The 18,854-nt window shown below is 40.6% G+C and overlaps 1 protein-coding gene and 1 non-coding gene across 2 annotated transcripts in view; both read right to left on the reverse strand.

Annotated features, from left to right (window-relative positions):
- Window positions 1-3,150: 3,150 nt before the first annotated feature.
- The window catches only part of LOC117825279 (rho guanine nucleotide exchange factor 17-like), a 68,527-nt gene continuing 52,823 nt past the window's right edge, over window positions 3,151-18,854 (reverse strand). Inside the window, exons 4-25 of the mRNA XM_034701030.1 lie at window positions 17,390-17,572; window positions 14,060-14,176; window positions 12,858-12,950; window positions 12,563-12,739; window positions 12,229-12,279; window positions 11,946-12,055; window positions 11,680-11,765; window positions 11,390-11,508; window positions 11,101-11,308; window positions 10,859-10,932; window positions 10,624-10,707; window positions 10,410-10,513; window positions 9,519-9,637; window positions 9,272-9,391; window positions 8,922-9,189; window positions 8,745-8,831; window positions 8,573-8,640; window positions 8,297-8,445; window positions 8,017-8,191; window positions 7,657-7,752; window positions 7,300-7,482; window positions 3,151-7,205 (exon numbers count right to left, since the gene is read on the reverse strand). Coding sequence (XP_034556921.1) covers window positions 6,997-7,205; window positions 7,300-7,482; window positions 7,657-7,752; window positions 8,017-8,191; window positions 8,297-8,445; window positions 8,573-8,640; window positions 8,745-8,831; window positions 8,922-9,189; window positions 9,272-9,391; window positions 9,519-9,637; window positions 10,410-10,513; window positions 10,624-10,707; window positions 10,859-10,932; window positions 11,101-11,308; window positions 11,390-11,508; window positions 11,680-11,765; window positions 11,946-12,055; window positions 12,229-12,279; window positions 12,563-12,739; window positions 12,858-12,950; window positions 14,060-14,176; window positions 17,390-17,572 — 2,880 coding nt within the window. The 3' untranslated portion in view covers window positions 3,151-6,996. The remainder of the gene's footprint in view (window positions 7,206-7,299; window positions 7,483-7,656; window positions 7,753-8,016; window positions 8,192-8,296; window positions 8,446-8,572; window positions 8,641-8,744; window positions 8,832-8,921; window positions 9,190-9,271; window positions 9,392-9,518; window positions 9,638-10,409; window positions 10,514-10,623; window positions 10,708-10,858; window positions 10,933-11,100; window positions 11,309-11,389; window positions 11,509-11,679; window positions 11,766-11,945; window positions 12,056-12,228; window positions 12,280-12,562; window positions 12,740-12,857; window positions 12,951-14,059; window positions 14,177-17,389; window positions 17,573-18,854) is intronic.
- Window positions 15,613-15,685, reverse strand: trnam-cau. Its single transcript has one exon. It is a non-coding gene; the product is annotated as a tRNA-Met (tRNA).

Consider the following 18,854-nt stretch of genomic DNA (forward strand, 5'->3'; position numbering starts at 1 on the left):
AGCTGAAACTCCTGTCAGCGTATGCTGCGCGTGTGTGCGCGCGTAAACCCCCTCTGTCGGTGAGTTTCTCGGTAGTCTGCTGCTCTCGGCCTCATTGTTGTAGCGCATGATGCATAGGCCTCCCTCTACCTTGTGTTTAAATAAAACTAGTTACTCATAAAGTAGACTGAAAATAATCATGCACAAAATATTCATGAGGTTTCAAACCAAGAATAGTTCAGAAATACATTTTAATAATACCTGATGTTATCCTAACTCAACTTATTATTTCATACTGTGGACTCCTTTGCCTTTTTGATTTTATTTTGCAGTATTTTATTCAAAATGTCCCATTTTCACACTCTTCTCCTCAGTCTGCATAAAACATAATGTATTGTGCAGTGTCTGCGTAAAAGTGCACCACTGCACAGTTAACATAAGACCTTTTTTACATCACAACTTGACTTGTGGCTGTAGAAAAGGCACAGGTGTTCCAATAACATTAATAATGGCTCAGTTGTATTCCAGTGCTGTAGCAAGTCAATCAGTGAAACTTAAGTAGCTAAATGGAATTCAGCCATCATTGGTTTATCATACACACCTGTTCTCTTCCTACAGCAGAATGTACAAAGAAAACAACGAAGACAAGTATTTCAATAAAGTTACCAGAAATAAACTCACTCTGTATCATATTTTTACACAGATTCCTAATAGTACATTTTTCTAATGTTGTCTTTGTTGTGTCCTCAAATAAAAGTAGTTCCACCTCGGGACAGGCATTGCAATGTAGTTTGGAATGGGGGTGTATGCATTGGTTTGCGTGCCACAACTTGTCCCTGTACATACAAACATGTACGGAAAAAGTTCAGTGCACAGTTGCACAAATGGTTACATTTGGTGGACCTCTCTGCCTGAGAACAAGGTCGTGATAATGCAGTTGCAGCCTCTTAAATGTACAAAAACTGTTTCCAGGTTTCATACTTTTGAAGCTTAAAGTACTTTACTAGTTTCATAATGACAACTCTTACACACACATAATGCTGCAAATCTAATATCAGTGAATGAAGGAGAGTTCCCCTGGTCCACGTTCTTCCACCAGTGAGTCAGAGTGAGTCAATGACTGACATTATTAGTCATTCATTCATACCGGTCACAGCTGAATCTCTGTGCTGCTCCTCTCATTCATCACACACATCTTCACTGTTTGATGCATCCTTTGAATAATGTGTGTGTGGACGTAAGTGGGCTGTAACTTGTGTGTGTGTGTGTGTGTGTGTGTGTGTGTGCGTGTGTGTGTGTGTGTTCATGAGGGGGGGAGTGACATTTGTTTGTATGTGTCCTGAATAGTGTGCATTCATTCAGTTTCATCCATATACTACAGGGCTATCATATCACAATACTCTTCATTGTGGGTCAGTGGGTTAAAGTCGAATGAATAGTGGAGTGACACTGAGGCGTGCTGCTGAAAACCACAGTGGTGACTCTGTTTCTGCTTTGAGGACTGGGCCTACTACTGACTGCACGAGGGAAGAAGTGCAAATGAAGACGCAAGTGGATTCTCATTATACTTATATAATATTCTGTATGAATACTTACTGTCTTTTTAGTCTGGTGATGTTGAAGGTCAGGGTGAGGAATCATCAGGGTCAGAAATGAACAGGAAAGTTGATTCAAGCTCTAAATGTTTGGACATCACTCGCTACAAGAGTGATCTTTATTACAGTGACTTTAAATGGCAGTCCTCTTCTTTTTAACATTTAACTATGGCCCTCTTTCAGCATCTCTTATTTTTGCTGTTCATTTTACCATTTGTTGTTGACTTTAATTGACTGAATGAAGTTGTGTCTCACTTTGATGTCTTGCTACCAGCAGTGATGCTACTTTAAAGCTCCTGTGAGGAGATTCAAGCTGTTAATGAGACAGACTGAAATTAATACTGATGCCTGAACATGACCTACAAAAGCAGATGAGATTATAAGGAACAAGTTGAGCTGTTTTTATAAGGCTATCATATATGCCTAAAACTGCTGCTGAAGGGTAGGTATCAGACAATGTGATTGACAGCTGGCTATAGAAATCTTTTGCATGGCAAATATTATTAAATGATACATTTAACTGTTAAAATAAGCAGAATGATTTATGTCATTAGAAAACCCCACTTACACATGTCTAGGACAAAGACAGCATAGTGACAAGAGGCTCCACTTTGCCCACAGGGGGAGACATAATCGACTCAACCTGAAAATGATCTTGAGCTTAGGTATTGGCAAAAGGAGGAATCTATTTAACCCTTATATATACCCCCTGACCCAGGGTTGTGGATGACTGGCCCAATTTCAGCTGTCATTGGACAAGAGGGGGGGGGGGTAAAACCTTGAGAGGTTGCCAGCCAATCACAGTGCTGACACAGAGACAAACAACCATTCACACACTCATACTCATACATCTTCATCAATGGCCTTCTCAGAAAATATTGAAAATCCCCAGCTACATTTTCAAGAGCCAAGAATGACTTCATAGAGTTCAACGACTCCATTTAAAACCATTTGATACACAGTAAGCCTCATCTTTCTTTATCAAAATACCAATCAAAAACGTTTTGTTTTAAGATGCTTGAAGTCAACCACAACCACTGAAGTCACTGTCTCGTGGTTCCACATATTCATATATCTACGATTAAAAAATTCCATCTGGAGTGACATCAAGTTCATGGACGGGGTAACATAATGTTATTTCCTTCTTATTAAGTATCTGCTATCAACATGAACTAATGTAAACTGAGTCTTTGCTTCCTTCCTCACCCTCCCACATATCATCTAGTGTTCACTGTGTTTCTGGAAAAGATGGGTGATTAAATGTAACCTGGTGATACCTTGAATCATATCACATACAAATTTTGGTTTAACATTTTTGGAACCATTTGGAATATTGTAAACACCCTGCAGTAATATGTTTGCAATATTGTTTAGTTTGTTATGTACTGTATCTTTGGAGTTTGCTGATTTATGTATTTTGAAGGCCCGTGAAGGGATACAAATGCTGTAGTGTGTGTGATAACTTTCTTCATACTTATCCCAATAGTAATGAACAATAAATACGGACAGTTTTTGTAGGATCCTAGCAATGATTCAAAAAGCCCCCTCTCACCAGCTAAAGAAGGCAGAGACACAACCTGGCACCAGTGATCTGTTTTAATTAGAAAGAACCCACAGTGACAAAACAATAACAGCTACATACAGGAAGTGATTCTGATACACCGTAATCATGACAACTGCAAGATGTCAACCACAGCTAGAGATAAACACAGTCGTGATAACTCGGAAAACTGCCATGTTGTTTTCCCCTCCTGACATAATCCAGACATTCATTTTGGAGCTAACGCAGCCAGCAGTGAAAACATCAATGCTAAAGTTCTGTCAGTTGCCGAAATGACAAGAGATGCCATCTTGGTTTTTTAAGACCTAAGACAGTTATAATTTAAACATCACTGACAGCGCATGCCAGAAAGGATAGGAGAAAATAATACCAAAGAAAAAAAAAACTTACACAAATATATAAAAATATGCCATTAGATTCATATCAACAATTGAGGACCATGGGTGCACTATTTACAGAAAAAGGCAATATACCAATATTTACAACAATAAAGACTTCTTTCACATACAGGCATGAGGGAGTTACTTACATCTGCTGAGACTTAAAGTGATGTTAGGGTGCTGTGACAGTGGAAAATAGAGTGAAATGTCAGTTTCTCTATCTGGAACACAAAATGCTTCATTCTCTCGATAATGGTGAAAACATAATGAGTTTTACTTCATATCTACGATTTGTGTTTGTGCATGCTGTAAAGCTGTCAATACACTGGGCTCAAAACCCTCAATGCAATTGCTGCAATATGTGTATTCCCTCAGTATTACTTGTATGACTACAAAGGAAAAATACATTCTTAAGGCAAATATGTTTTTTCGATGAATAAGTACAATCTAATTGATTGTGATGCTTTCGAACCCCAATACCAGTTTTAGAAAATTATGATCAGACCTTTCAAAAAAAATTAAATCCAACTGTTATGTGATCTCTTAAGTTATAACGTTTTAACAGGGGCCGTAAGAGATGGAAACAATGTTAATTAAGTGAACTGGGGCACCACCTATGAGAATTTTCTGAATACAGTTAAGTAAACTGCTGCAAAATCACAGGTGACAGCTGAAATAGCATGCGGATGTTGAGTCATATTAAGAGATTGCTGTCATTTCACATATATCTGCAAGTTTAGGTTGAATTCTTTTACTGTTCACAGATTTCAGCACATACTGTATACACAGCACTTTCATGGGAACCTTTCTTGGCAGCTTTGGCACTGAGAAAAATACTTACTGGGACATGAATCAAACAGAACATAACACTTTATTTGCTACCTACTACAGGAATATTTGAACATTTTTAATGTACTCCTTTTCAGTCTTAATAGAGAGGCAAAGTGCGCTATATCTCATGTCTGATTTTAAAGCACAGCCAGTAGCAGTTTAGAATAGCTTTCCATAAAGATTGAAATCAAGAGCAAACTGCACACTAGCTAGCTAATGAATACAATGGATATCCTTAAAATGACCAAAATGGAGGTTTATATCTAAAAAATCAGATACAATAAGCTAGGTTTAGAGGACTAATGCAGTGTCTTTGTACCTGTAGACAAAGCAAGGGTGTTTTTCTTAAATATTTATGCTAAGCTACCCAGCTATCTGCTGAAATTTTATATTTTTTCAAACAGAATGGTGCTTATCTTTTCACCAAACTCAAAAAATCAAAAACTGAAAAAGTGTATTACCAAAGATGTTAAACTTGGACCTGTAACACATGCTAACTTTGTCAAACTCTCCTTTATCAGGGGCTAACACATCTCTCGTGGAGGGTCTACACTACCAAGAAAGTCAAAGGGCTCACAAGCAAGTTAGCAGCTATCACAACAACCAGCAAATCCTCTTAGCTGTTAGCTGCTCTGACAGTTGAGAGTTTCCCTAATGTTGATGCGTTAGTGAAGTGGGAAATCTGAGGTGAAGGGCCCAGATGGCAGGCAAAGTGCAATGTGGTTTGGAGGGATCAAAGACAATCACTGCTTAACCCGCAAAGCCTCAGGCCAATGTGTGTTCAAGGACAAGCCAGACTCCCCCTTTTACTTCCACAGACATCTGCTGCAGGACGAGCATGAGCTGACTTTTTACTCTGTGTGTATGTGTGTGTGTGTTTAATTGGCTTAACTCTCAGCCCTCTGTAGGCACGTGCAGGTGTAAGCATTTGTCCTTCTGACCTACTCTGAATCGTGCGCTCTCCTGTTGCACATACAAACTTGAATCTGGTTCTTATATAAAGTATTATGATCAGTGTTGTGTGGGTTTGTACGTTAATAGTGAAAGACAAGATTTGGGGCTACATTTACCTTTTAAAATTGCAACAATGAGCTAAAAAATAACTGAAATATTGAGCAAATATTAACCTTGTGGGCTGGAACTGTGACTTTGTGTTTGTCCCATTGAGAAATACGTATCATATAAGATTCTGTTAAAATGTAAGGTGAATATTGAGGTTAATCTGACAGCTGGATTAGTTTGTAGCCTAAGTCTTTAGGCCACAAACAGCCAAAAGATGAATACATTTCTCTGTGAAAGATCTAAAGCCTGTCTTCTTTCAGGGTCTTCTTCCTACATTTATGGACTCACACAACCTTGAAACAAACCCTGTCTTTTATGTAGTGGACGACTGAATAAATGCACACCTACTGTGAATGTCTGCCTGCCTGAACCAAAATGTCCCCATTTATCTGTTTTTAATCAAGCAGGGGCCTCCTTGTTCTTCAACTCAAAAACAAAAAAGTGAAAGCTACATCTTCTATAAATTAAGTGCTTTAAAAGAAGGCGCTAAAAATCAAAAGCATAAATACTGTACAAAAACTATCTGCTACCTCACAGCCTGGACTCTGGAATCTGAAGTCCTCTCCTGATTTTCACCCACTCAACAAAATGACATTTCATGGCAAAAGAAACCTTTTCAGATCTCCGAATGTTACAACTTTAACACAAACAAGGCTTTGGCATAGTCATGTTAAGGAGGAATGTCTCCAATACATCTTTTTTTTCTATTCAACTCCAGTAACAGGCATCATCTGAGTTAATGTCGTCTTAAACTGGATGCAGAAATGAAACATGAAACTGAGAAACAGCTGGATGATCAGTGTAGAAAAAAAACACAAGTTTCTGGTTCAGTGAGTGAAGGCTGTGCATTAAAGTGAGTGTTTACAGTCCTGTTAAATACCCCTGCAACATATTGCACTTAAATTATGCTCTTAATTCTTCTACAGGATGGTTTAAGTGGTCTCACATGGATAAGTTATTAAACCCAGAGCTATTTGATCTTGGGGCTTTTGTCCAGACCCTGCCGATCAGGTGATTCAATTATTTTTGTTTCCATTCGTAGATGATCCTGTGTGTTTTCATGACATTGACCTTTGATCGTCAAGAGGCATTTTGTCTGCAGCTCAGGCAAAGATAACATCATAAAGGATTAAAGGGTTGATGTCCAAGTCCAATCCCTGTGCATCAACATTCTGCAGAGTAAAGTCTTCTTCTGCCTTTTTTTTCTGCAAGTGTTCTCAGTCTTAACACATGTGCATCTATCAAAGTTTCCCTTCAGTGTCATCTTCTTCTGTCTCCTTCAGTAAAGATTTGGGTACAAAGACACTTTTTCCGGACAACACAAGCAGAAACAGACATGCACGGATACCACTCAGCAAGGAAAAATGCACATCGTCTGGAACATAACACAAGAAAACTGAGTCTGAAAAAGTCACAGAAGGAGCTGACAGCCGTATTTTGCACATAGAGACTGCTGGACTGAGCAGAAGACCTAAAGAACAACATCAAAAAGTGAGGAGTCTGACTAGGGAGGAGGACAGGAGCTTCAGCGCTGTTCTCAGCTACAGGGAGATTGGGCGGATTGGTCAAAGTGCAAGGGTTAGAAGTCTCAGACCCTCCAAAGTAAAAGATGGTTGGTACTGTCATCCCGTCCCACAGTTTCACTGCTATTGGTCAGTCTAAAGTCCTCATAGCCATCACCACCTGAAATAACAAGATGATTGATTTTTGGAGCGATGTGTGCAGAGGCTCGGCGGCGTGCAGAGTCACGTCTTTGGAGGTTCCCATCAACTGTGCTGCTACTCTGTGTTTGGTTCCCTGGGTAAAAAGAGAGGAGGGAGAAACATTCAAGAAACAAACCAATGGATGTACAACAAGAGACAAGAGTTTGCATTAAAAACACAGTAACTACCTGTGGAGTCGTTCGCTGTAGGAGGGAAGTTCATGTCAAACCCTTCTGGTAGCTCAATTGATGTCAGGAATCGAACGTGGCCCGTGTGTCCGTGTGCTGAACCCATTGGTGCAAGAGGAGTTTTCAGTGTTCCAGCGCCTGTTCCTGAGCTCACTGCTGGGATCACCAGTGTGAGGACCACACCTGCAGAAGAACAACATCTTCAGCTGTGCTCATTTTGTAATCCAACAGATATCGTCAATGCACACATTTTTATTTTGGTGTTTGAGTTAATAATTGGTGACAGAAATTCACTATTCAGTTGAATTAAAAGGTAATTTGTATTTTGGATATCCAGGACTAAACAGTGTGTTGTACCTGCACTGGTGCCGATCCACAGCAGATCCTTACAGGCCAGCAGTGCTGTGATTCTCAGACAGGCGGCCTTGTGCTGTCTGATAATTGCGTCAGCACCTGAACAGAGAGAGAGAGAGAGAGAGAGAGAGAGAGAGAGAGAGAGAGAGAGAGAGAAGAAAGACAGGGTGGAGGTTGAGTCAGGGTGGAAAAATGGAAAGGATTAAGGAGGAATACAGATATGAGGGGAGAGGAAAGCACAGACTTATTTTTAAAAAAAGGCACAATCCTGATGCATAGGAGCTGTGTCTTGAATTAAAATGCACATTCCAATTTGTATCCCTCTAACAACCTGCATGTGCTCCTTTTGCAACATGTGTTTACCTGCAAGCATCTTATGCACAGCAGGCGCCACATCCACCTCTGTCAGGCTCTCCAGGGTCTGAGCATGGTACAGTTTGACCTGTGCACTGCCCTGCAACGCCAACCACACACCCTGACCGTACGCTACCAAGCAGGTCACACAGCGACTGCTGTCAGTGCCCACCTGGAACCAGTGCTGAAGAGAAAGAGACCAGAAGAAAACAGTATTAGACACATTAACTTGTCTGACTATCAGATAATTTATTCACCCGCACACACATCTGTCCATACATGCACCTACCTCTTGTACCAGTGTAGTTGTGTTGATAATAAGGACTCTGTTTTGTGAGCCACACCACAGCTTTCCTCCAACAGGAACCATTTTGGTGACAGGGCTGCTGGGCGTGCCCAGAACTAATGTCTGGGAGGACTGAGGGTCCCAGAAACTACCTGCAGATTGAGATTAAGGAGGTTTATAGGTGGAGGATGAAAAGATAATGATAATATGAACTCTCCTTATAGATGCAGAGTGGCTCAGATATCACTCCTCTACCTTTGTTCCACACTCTATGCTTACCTGCTTCCCTTTGATAGACAATCACCTCTCCGTTGGCCAAAGACACAAACACTTTGTTGTCCAGGTATCTGTAAAAGACCAAAAGTGTCCGATTGTTTTTTAACTGTCCTTACCACGTCATGTCTAGTATCTTAGATTTCAAAGACAAAGTTGTGACAACAAATCCACTCACAGTATGCAGAGGATGGAGGCTGAGTGCTGCATCTTCATGCTATTCTTCCGGTTTCGGATATTGTCTGAGGACTGGTACACATGGATGCTAACAAAAACAGAAGCATTGCAAGGAGTTAGACGACCAAAGATAACCACATAAAGCTGTGTAAACTCAAAATCAGTGTACACAACACACCATCCATCCTCTGTGCCCAGCCACACTGAGCTCTGGTACGCCTCAGGGTCAATGCTGAGCAGGTCCTCCAGGCTAGCTCTGGTGAATGACCCTCTGGAGGAACGGCGCATGGCGCGGCCGTCCATGGGACTCTCCGAGTGGGGGCGAACTCCTCCTCCAACCCCTAACATCCCTGGGGTCCCATAGGAGCTTGCCACAGGGAACTCCTGCTCCTCCTCACTGCTTGTGGTCTCTGTGGCCATGTCTTTGGAGCTTGGACCCTCATCATCTTGGAGGGGGGTGAGAGAGACTATGAGTATAGTGTGTTAGATTGTGCGTGTGACTTTGTGTTTATGAGTGTTTTTACTCACTGCCATAGCTGGATGAGATGGTGGAGTGACTGGCCTGACTCTGCAGAGTGGAGGAAGGGCTTGGGGAGTCCTCATCATCGGTATCATCGCTATCGAAAGGAACAAGCTCGGCCCCTGGTACTGTAAACAATCACTTCATCAGTCTACATAGACATATAAAAGAATACTGCAAAACATACAGGACAAACACAACTATATATAAAGGCTACTTGCTGTCTGTCATGCTTTAAAACCTGTATGGACCCACCTGTGGGTTGCTCGGTCAGCTCCAGAGAGGAATGAGAGATGGATATGTGAAGCTGCTGCTGAGGGGTGTGACCAGGTGCTACCGTGCTGGGGATGAGGGTGGGCTCTGATCCACGCTCCCTGAGACGTGAAGAGGGATAAAGGCAAAAGATATAATAAATCAAGAACACAGTCATGCATCAGTGAGGCGCAACATAAATACGACTTTAATGCATCAACAAAGACACAGGTGTTTGATGTTTTGAGATCCACATGCTTGACTTGCTTCATTAGCTTTGCTCTGCTGACTGTTTGATGTTCGGCAATCCATGAGTTAGATTGAACTTTGAAATATTGCTTTTAAATTGAAGTGGACCTGACTCCTGGAACACCATATAGTACTGAAACAAACTGTAACATTTAAACTTCTAAATTACTTGATTGAAACTACAAAACTATTTACCCTTGTTGCCAGATTTGCTTGGACCTTTTATCAAAATGAGTGCACCTGTTCGTAAGAATGTGATGGCCTTTTGTTTAGCTCTTTGCAGTATTTACAGTCTGTGTCTAGTTGCTCTTTTGTAATGTACTTGATGTTACTGTTAGCATGGTTCTCCTGTTTGTGGTCTCTCAAGAAATAGCAAAGGATGATTCATTGATTGATTGGTTGATTGGTTGCATTACAATTTGCATTTGCAATCTTACGAGAGGTGCGTGTAATGACCTCAGTATAAAATTGGCTTACCTAGTCACTTGATGAAATGTGTTTGTGTGTGTGTGTGTGTGTGTGTGTGTGTGTGTGTGTGTGTGTGTGTGTGTGTGTGCGTGTGTGTGCGTGTGTGTGCGTGCGTGTGCGTGCGTGTGCGTGTGTGTGCGTGTGTGTGCGTGTGTGTGTGTGTGTGTGTGTACTGACCTTCCTTTGAGTCCTGGTACTGCAGCAATACATATGATCCTAGCTGAGCAGACAGCAATGCAGGCCTCTACTGTGGGCTCATCTTTGATGTTCAGCAGACAGACCTAAGAAGGACCAAATATTGCCAAGCCATTAGTCAGATTTTTTGTAGGATTCAAATATTCCTTTCTTTTTCTTTCTTCCTTTAATTTTTTTTTTTAACAGTATTTCTTACCTGTCCAACGTATCCATCGCTGTTACACACCCAAACCTCACAGCCACTGTCAGGACAGCTGTGGCTGGGAGAGGCACAGGAAAACTGGAGACAAACAAAGAGATATAAATGAAAAGGAATTTAGTGAATGTTTAAAGCTGCCTACTTTAGATATGATTCAATGACCGGCATACACCATGACTTTTACTTTTATAGACACAGAAATTGTACAATTTGGTTCCCCTGCTGCTCTCACCTGCATCCCACTGCGAGTCTTCATGATAGGAATAGCCTTCAGAAACTCTGGGTCCCACTGGTCCTTATTCATGGCTACACACAAAGACACACTGATAGTTAGAAACCTACATAGAGCTTTTATTTAATGAAGAAGCTGCTGGGCACAGATACTGAAATGAAACATCTGCACCTACATGCTGCTAATTGTTCTTTCTTCCTAATGAACCTCACAGTAAATTGCATAAAGCTCTTTTCACTGACCTAGCTTCTTCTTGGCTTCTTCAAAGGCCTGTTCAAAGTGCGACCGTATATCAGGCGAGGTAAACTCAAAGACAAAGCTGCTTTCAGCGGAGGCCGTGGTAAACTCCAGCTTTGTGGGCAGGCAGGTCATACTGAAGGCCAGCGACTGCTTCTCTGACAGCTCCCTGTGCACCGACGCCATCAGGTCCTTTATTACCTCATCCAGGGACTTAAAGAAAATGAAATTACTGTTAGATGTTGTGCCAACTTACTGAATGTAAGACAAGAAGACAAAAAAGTCATAGGGTACCTGGTGTGGGAAGCTGAGGGTCTCAGACAGTTTGCTGATCTGACCCAGAGTGCTGAGATCCTCGTCCAGTCGACTGATCATCTTCTGGATGCTTTCCTTGTTTGTTGCCTGAGTGGAGCCTGATGAAGAGATGTTTATGTTAACAACTAATCGCCATGATAACTGTAACCAAACATGTTAGAGCAGTGAAACTTCAATATTTAATATCAGGGATTCACGTCTCATGTCTAAAAAACAAAGAACAAATATCAGAGGTGTGTGGTGCTTCTTTGTTTCAAGTGGAGACTTACTTTTCACCACCTCCACATCCTCCAGAGGAAGCTTCCACAGGAACTTGTATTTACTGGAAGTGTCGATCACACTGGCAGCAGAGTACCTGATGTCACAGAGAAGGAAACAGACAGAAAGGGATGATGGAGAAGTACATTTTGAAGCATTAACATCATTTGTTTTTAGACACCAGGGGGCAGTGTAACTGAACTCTGATGCCCATGTGTGTCTTTCCTTTCCTGTCAGTGTTTTTATGCATGTGTGCGTGTGTTTGTGGATTGCGTACAGGCTCATGGAGCTGCGTCTCAATGAGCCAGACTTCCTCTTGAGAGTGGTGCAGATGATCAGATCGCTGAACAGGAAGAGGGAACGGTCTTTTTTCCCACCGACTGTTTTCTGCAAGAGGAGAAGAAGAGCTTAGGAACAGTTCAATTGATTTATGGAGCATCCATATAAAAACTGAAGTGCTATAACTAAAATGTCATTTCCATTGCTTGTGCTTGTCTTTCTGGGAATCTAGACATCTTTGGATGTTACAAACATTTGTCAACCCAGTAAGTGCCTCTTACCGCTTCCATGACCATTTCCTGTCTCAAGAACTTCCTCTGGGGGTTGAGAATCTAACGCAAACAGAAACAGAATGAGGTTATCAATTCATGCCTTAAAGATAATGGTAAAGTGCTGCAATTTCAGTCTTTTGAGGTTTAGGAATGTAAATGCATCCCAAGAACTTTAAGCAATGGGTAAGGCTGACAAAACAAGCAATCACATAATCCTGGGGTTGAAAGATAACAGCTTCAAGGATTTAAACAATTTTTTAATCAAAACTTGATCTGCAGTTCGACTGACAGGGACAGGAAACCCTTAAGTTAACCATTAAGCATGTACAGAAATAAATCTCACATGTTCAACTCCCTCTATGTGCGCCTCGATCTCCTGGATGACTCTGGCCTCCCTCTCTGCCTCCTCAGCCGAGCGACGGCCCTTATTGATCTTCTCTGCCAGACGCTTTATGTCCCTCTGTGCATCCAGTAGGTACGGATGGTCCGGGTGATCCTCTGAGGTGTGCTTCAGCAGGTCCTATCACAAAAAAGACCCATACACAAAAATACATTTCACTCACTATGCATGAGTCTTCTCATCAATCACACAGATGACTTCTATAGAGAGTGCTGAATGATGTTAAGAGATACTCCACCTTCACCAGAAGCTCGTATCGAGGAATCCTCTGGACCGGTTTGATCATCAGATCACCCAGAGCTTGTTTCTCCTTGTTCTCTCTCATGTTTTGCTGATGTAAAGAAAGAAGTGACAAATAAAAACAACAGCAAGAAAACAAGATGAAACTGAATCAAGATGTCAAGTCTTGAATTAGGTTTGTGTTGCACTTCCTGTCTCTACCACAGGGTGGCAGAGTGGTTCCACAAGAGTGAATTCTCTCTAGCAGCCAACCTCTGTGGTTGAAATTGAGGAGGGAAATTCACTGAGATTGGATTGCAGGACTTTCACATCATTTGCCTCACAATGGGCTGCATCTCAAGATCTTCTTCACAAAGCATATTGAAATTATGATAAACAAGCGCAAAAGTGCCTTTAAGTTTCCTCTGTGCATTTCTGTGCAGTTTGCTCCCATTAAGCATCTGATTGTGAGGATAAGTCGCCAGCATCTCTACTCTTTGCTGGACAGAGATGCACTGTGCACTCTCATTTTGACAAAACTCAATTCTGCCCACATATAGATCACAGCTGAAGAGGTGGATGAAACTTATAACCAGTGTATTGTGGAGTCGATTCATGACAGACATGACACAAAGTTCCCAGTTTATTTCCTGCTTACTTCCTTGAACGAGCTAGCAAAATGAAGGTAATTCATATATATGTATAGATATAGATATAAAAAACCCTGACCCCATCTTGTATGTGTATGCCACAGACAGCTTCAGTAAGGAGAGAGAAGAAGTTCCTTTCATTCAGTTTAACGTTGTGCTAAATGAAGCTGCGGATATCAAATGACTGCATAAATCCAATCACAGATGATGAATTTCTCTTCTTTATTACCAACATGCATAATTGAAGACACATTTGCTGAGTCTTAAGATGTTTTTTAAAGTCCAGTAGCTGCAGGGCAAGATTATTCAAGAGTCTGTTTTCAAAGACACATAGCTAAACAAGCATGCAACAAGACAGGAAGCACACAAATAAAGCAAATAAAGACAACAAAACACTTTTAGTCTGAGCATTAGCAGGTCTTAGTGTTGGCACACAGTGGTCAGACTTTATATTTCAGGCTATAAGAGCTGGTTGAAAACATCTCTAGGCTGGTGCCCGGATTTCCAAACAAACACATAAAAGCAGCCACTCAGACGAACAGGACGTCCTGTGACTCTGTCCAACACTTACCTCCAGAAACTTGTGAAAGGCTGGCTTGGCCTCCTTGGCAATCCTTACAGCATCTTTGGCATTGAGGAAGTTGTCAATGTAGGCTGAATACATATTAGCTAGAGCCTCTTTGGAAAACTGGAGGGGAAAAGAGAGAAGAAAAGGACATTGAGGTTAATATTTGTAGCTTGTTTTTCTGTGACATGAGTTCACTTTTGGTCTGAGCAACACCTGACCTAAAGAGAGATATCTGAGGTACATTATGCTGCTATGTGAGCTAAAAAAATCAGCCAATGAGATGACTGACAGAAAATGAGTGGTAAAGATTTAGTAGTTTATGGTTTCAGTCATTTGTCAAAAGATGATTTACAAAATGATTGGTTCACAGCTCTTAAATATGATGTTTTGTCCCTTTTCTCTGTTTATGGCATTATAAAGCTAACAATTAAAATCCAATGTTTGGGTTCTTGGTGGTTTAAACAAAATACAACATGTGTTATTAATTGCTAAGAGGATTTGTTTGCATTCTCAACTGGATGTGAACATTTGCTGAAACAATCAGCAAAAAAAAATGCTGCAGCAAGATGTACTTCAAACTTATTTTTGTTCTCTCGCATACACAGATGATTCCCACTGACCTGTTTTCTTTTTGCAAATAAAGGCCAGGGGGACAGAGACAGACAGAGCTAAAAATAAATAAATAACTAAATGGAGAGCAGACTCGAACAGAGAGACTGATAACACTAACCAGCTTTCTATCATTTCATTCAATAACCCGACCCTCTTCAGTTCAATATCTCTTGTTGTTGTCTTCGCTTTTTTAACATACCAAACATGTGTATTGAGTATATTTGTTTTAAATCTGTGCCTCGTGGTTTTTATTTTCTGTCTCTCTCTATGAACATGGGTGTTGGTTGATTCCACTGGAGTACTTCAGGATTTCACTCATGAAGAATGAGCCTTGAACTTTAAGTGTAAGTCAAGATAGAGCACATGATAAGCAGCTAGACATTGAGAGCTTTATCTTTCTATCCCTGGCAAAGTCTACTACACTGGTTTTATTATCACACAGGAGAATGTATCCAACCAAAAACAATTTACTTAAACTATCAAATGATGAAAGATGTGTCTATCTTTTCATAAGCTAAGCAATCTTTAGCTTGCATTAATGTATAAATCATGCACATATCTTTTAAAAGTATGGAAATGTTGTCATGATCAAGGAAGAGGCTCATTCAAACATTGTATCAGCATGAAACTCTACCACAAATAAAAACATATTCAGAGTAGGAATGTTTGTTGCAAACTGCATTACAGAAAAGGTTCTACAGAAGTGAAAATATAATATATAGGTAGTGTATTAACGGACGCCTGAAAAGCTCAGATTAGACTGCATCTATCTGGAATTTGTCATACTTCAAACCCTTTCCACAACGTAGCTTTCTGAAAGGTAGAAACAAGAACACTTGACAAATTCCACATGTTCGGCAAGGACGTAGATATTTCTCTCAACCCATACGGCACGGCTGTGGGATATTTTCATGGTGTAAACGAAAGAACAGGGACAAAAACTCTGCCCCGTGTGAGGCTCGAACTCACGACCTTCAGATTATGAGACTGACGCGCTGCCTACTGCGCCAACGAGGCCTGCAGGACATGCAGCAGCTGCTGCTTTAAAAGCCGCAGCGGCGAGAACAGGAGGGGGATGGGAGAGTGTGAGTCAGGGAGGGCGCTGTGTGAGCAGAGTGGAGGAGGTGCAGCATTTCAGTGACACAGGAAAGAAACCCTTACCTTAACTGACTATTTTGACAGCTATTGTATATACTGTTAGTATATTTTCTTTAATGTATTACCTACCATTCTTGCCTTACTTAGCAGTTTCCTGCCTTACCCACATTGTGCCTGTGGGAGCGTTTGTCTTTCCACTGAGTGTGTGAAACAGTTTCATTCAAGCTGTGAGGTGCTCCGAGCCACAACAATAGCATTAACATAGCAAGAGAGAGTGAGGGTTTTTTCCCTAGTCACAAAAAAAACAAAGGCTGAAGCCACAATGCATTCTGGTCTATTTAGAGAGCACCAAGTATCTGTGCTTCTTCCTACTTTGAACGTCTGACTTATTGTAAAAATGTTAGCCTGAAAAAGATGTCCTTCACCCTCATGTTCTCAAAGACTGAAACCTGAAACCGAGCCAAACACGGATGTTTCAGAGCACTGTTTTTCAGTCTAGGTTTAGAGGCACCCGTGGGTCATGGGAAATTTTAAATGGGTCGCCTGAGGGTCAGCAGGAAAACAAATGATAATGTAGTGTTGCCAACTATAGACCAATGTTCTATAAAACAGCCTCTTTTTATTTAAACAGAAATGGCATCTAAAAGAAAAATAGGTGACCTTAACAAAACAATATTTGAAACCTCTGAAAATCTGGACGCAAGATTGTCCTTATCTCATCCTGCAGGGCAAATAAAAACAAACTTTGAAGCTATAAGAGAAGCAGTTCACTTATTGAACATTCAGTAGTGCTTTACTGCTTTAGTGTTAATGGGCTACTAGAGTTTGATTCATACAGCTACAAACATATCACAGCCTAGGATTTCCCAGGTTACTTGAACACACCACTAGCCTTATGGTTTTAAAGACTGAGGACAGTCAGAGGATTACTCCTATTGTCACAGGGTTAACTCTCACTCTCCCACCTTACACTTGACACACATACGCTAACAATGCTGAGATGTGCCTAATACATTCCTACAGCACAAAGATGGGATAACTATGAACTTTAGACCTCAGTCAGAGACTTATGTAATTTACTGTCAATCTGCAGCAACGTGTTTGCGTCAATATGATAAGTGAGAAGCCTTGATTCATGATTTCAGGTAGGGAATAAAAAGACACATGATTACAGCTACATTTCCTTTGAAAAGGGCGATTTTCTCTGCAGAGATTTTAAAAGCCCTTTCTTGGCTGGCAGTCTTATAATGACATCAAATGATGTCAGAATGACGTCAAATACAGAGCGAGGGAAGAGCAGATCTACCCTGAAATTCCTCTCCTGATGCTGCATGTGTTTGGTGAAAATGTGAGAAAAAAAGGTTATTTTTGCAGCATGCCATGCAGATATGTTGGTGATGTCTTAACTGTTTTAGTCTGATCAGATTACGGGCAGAAAACAGTGTAGACTGTCTTTCAAAAATCTGATAGAGAAATTAATCTGACTGGCCTGTAGTCTAAGGAAAACCTAATTGTCTTTTGTTTGTAGATAATATGATAAAGGCCTCCATAGATGAGATCAGCCAGATGAAATACAGTCTGAATAGAACTCAAACTCAGTAAATGTGGCACATGACTACTCACTGAGTGGATGAGGATGTTTCCAACAGTCTGTCTGTCATGCCACTGGCTGACACAGCTGGACACTTGCTCGAGAAAGTGCTCATGGTGCTCCAGGATTTCTGGAATCTGGTAGAACATCTCGTCCACCAGCAGAGGGTCCACAATGGAGCTTCCATCAGGCTGTTTGAGAGGACGCATGTAGCCCTGAGGAAACAAGACAAGCAGTTTAAAACATTTTAAATAGTTTACTTGGTGATAAAATACATGTAGCTGCTTTTCAAGGTTCAACTACACTAGTAAATCAGTTAACATTTTGATCTTTATATATGTTTCTTAATAAATTATTTCCACTTAAAAAAAAACAACTCTGGTATATAAAAGTGTCTATAAATATCTCAAAATAAAACAAACAATTTAATTTATTTGATTATATCCAAACTTCAATCCGAACTCTATTTTGTATTATCAATACCTGATCTGAGACTGCTTTTGGTTATTTGGGATTATTTTTATTTGGTTTAGTACTTTTTACTATTCTCTATCTCTGTATACAGACATATTTATATATACATATATGTATATAATTAACTATTCTGCACCTGAACTGCCTCACAGTCTACACTATATTTTTGTCTTTTTAATACCACTCTGTTGCCACCTGTCATAATGACACCATGTCATCATGACAACCTGTCACTTCTGCATGATATGTCATTACTGCCTGTATAATTACAACTATTTATAAGATGTGCCCCCCCAGGATCAATAAAGTATTATCCTATTTCTTATCTTATCAAGCATATCTAGCATTGTATGTCTTATCTAGCATTTTCAACATGCCTCTAACTTTATATCACAATCTTCATGTGAATGACTGGATTAGTAAGTTTGTTTACCTGGTGTTGGGCTTTAGTTTGTCAGTTGTAAATATTTTTTTGTTTACATTAGATACTTTGTTTGTTTGTTTTGAAATAATAGAGCATTCACATAATTCTGCATTAAAACTTCCCAAAAGGTCTGCTTCTCACAAAGTGAAAGACACTGTGGAAGTCAGCACAGCCTGACATCTACATCTCGAATAAAAACTGGGAGGCTGACTTGACCACAGACTTCCCTGCTTGGCCGCCCATAATTACTGAGGGATATGACATAAAAGTGGCATCAGACATGTAGGTGTAAATACCAAACAGATTAGGCGGCACTCTAAGTGTTACGTAACACTTAGTGTGCATATGGTTTTATGTCCTTCTACCCTTCTTTCCTTCTTACTTTTACTACTTATAGATTTGTTCACCTTGGTCTTAAGGTAACCTCACAATCACAATGAAAGCAGCTTTTGTAGATTTAAGTTATATTTTTTTGCCTTTTTGCCTTTATTGTTTAGTACAGCTGAAGAGAGACAGGAAATGTGGGGAGTAGAGAGTGGGGGAAGACATGCAGGAAATGGTCGACCGGCTGGGAATCGAACCGGCGACCCCTGCGTCGA

This window comes from Notolabrus celidotus, chromosome 14 (genome assembly GCF_009762535.1).
Source record: "Notolabrus celidotus isolate fNotCel1 chromosome 14, fNotCel1.pri, whole genome shotgun sequence".
Classification (NCBI taxonomy): domain Eukaryota; kingdom Metazoa; phylum Chordata; class Actinopteri; order Labriformes; family Labridae; genus Notolabrus; species Notolabrus celidotus.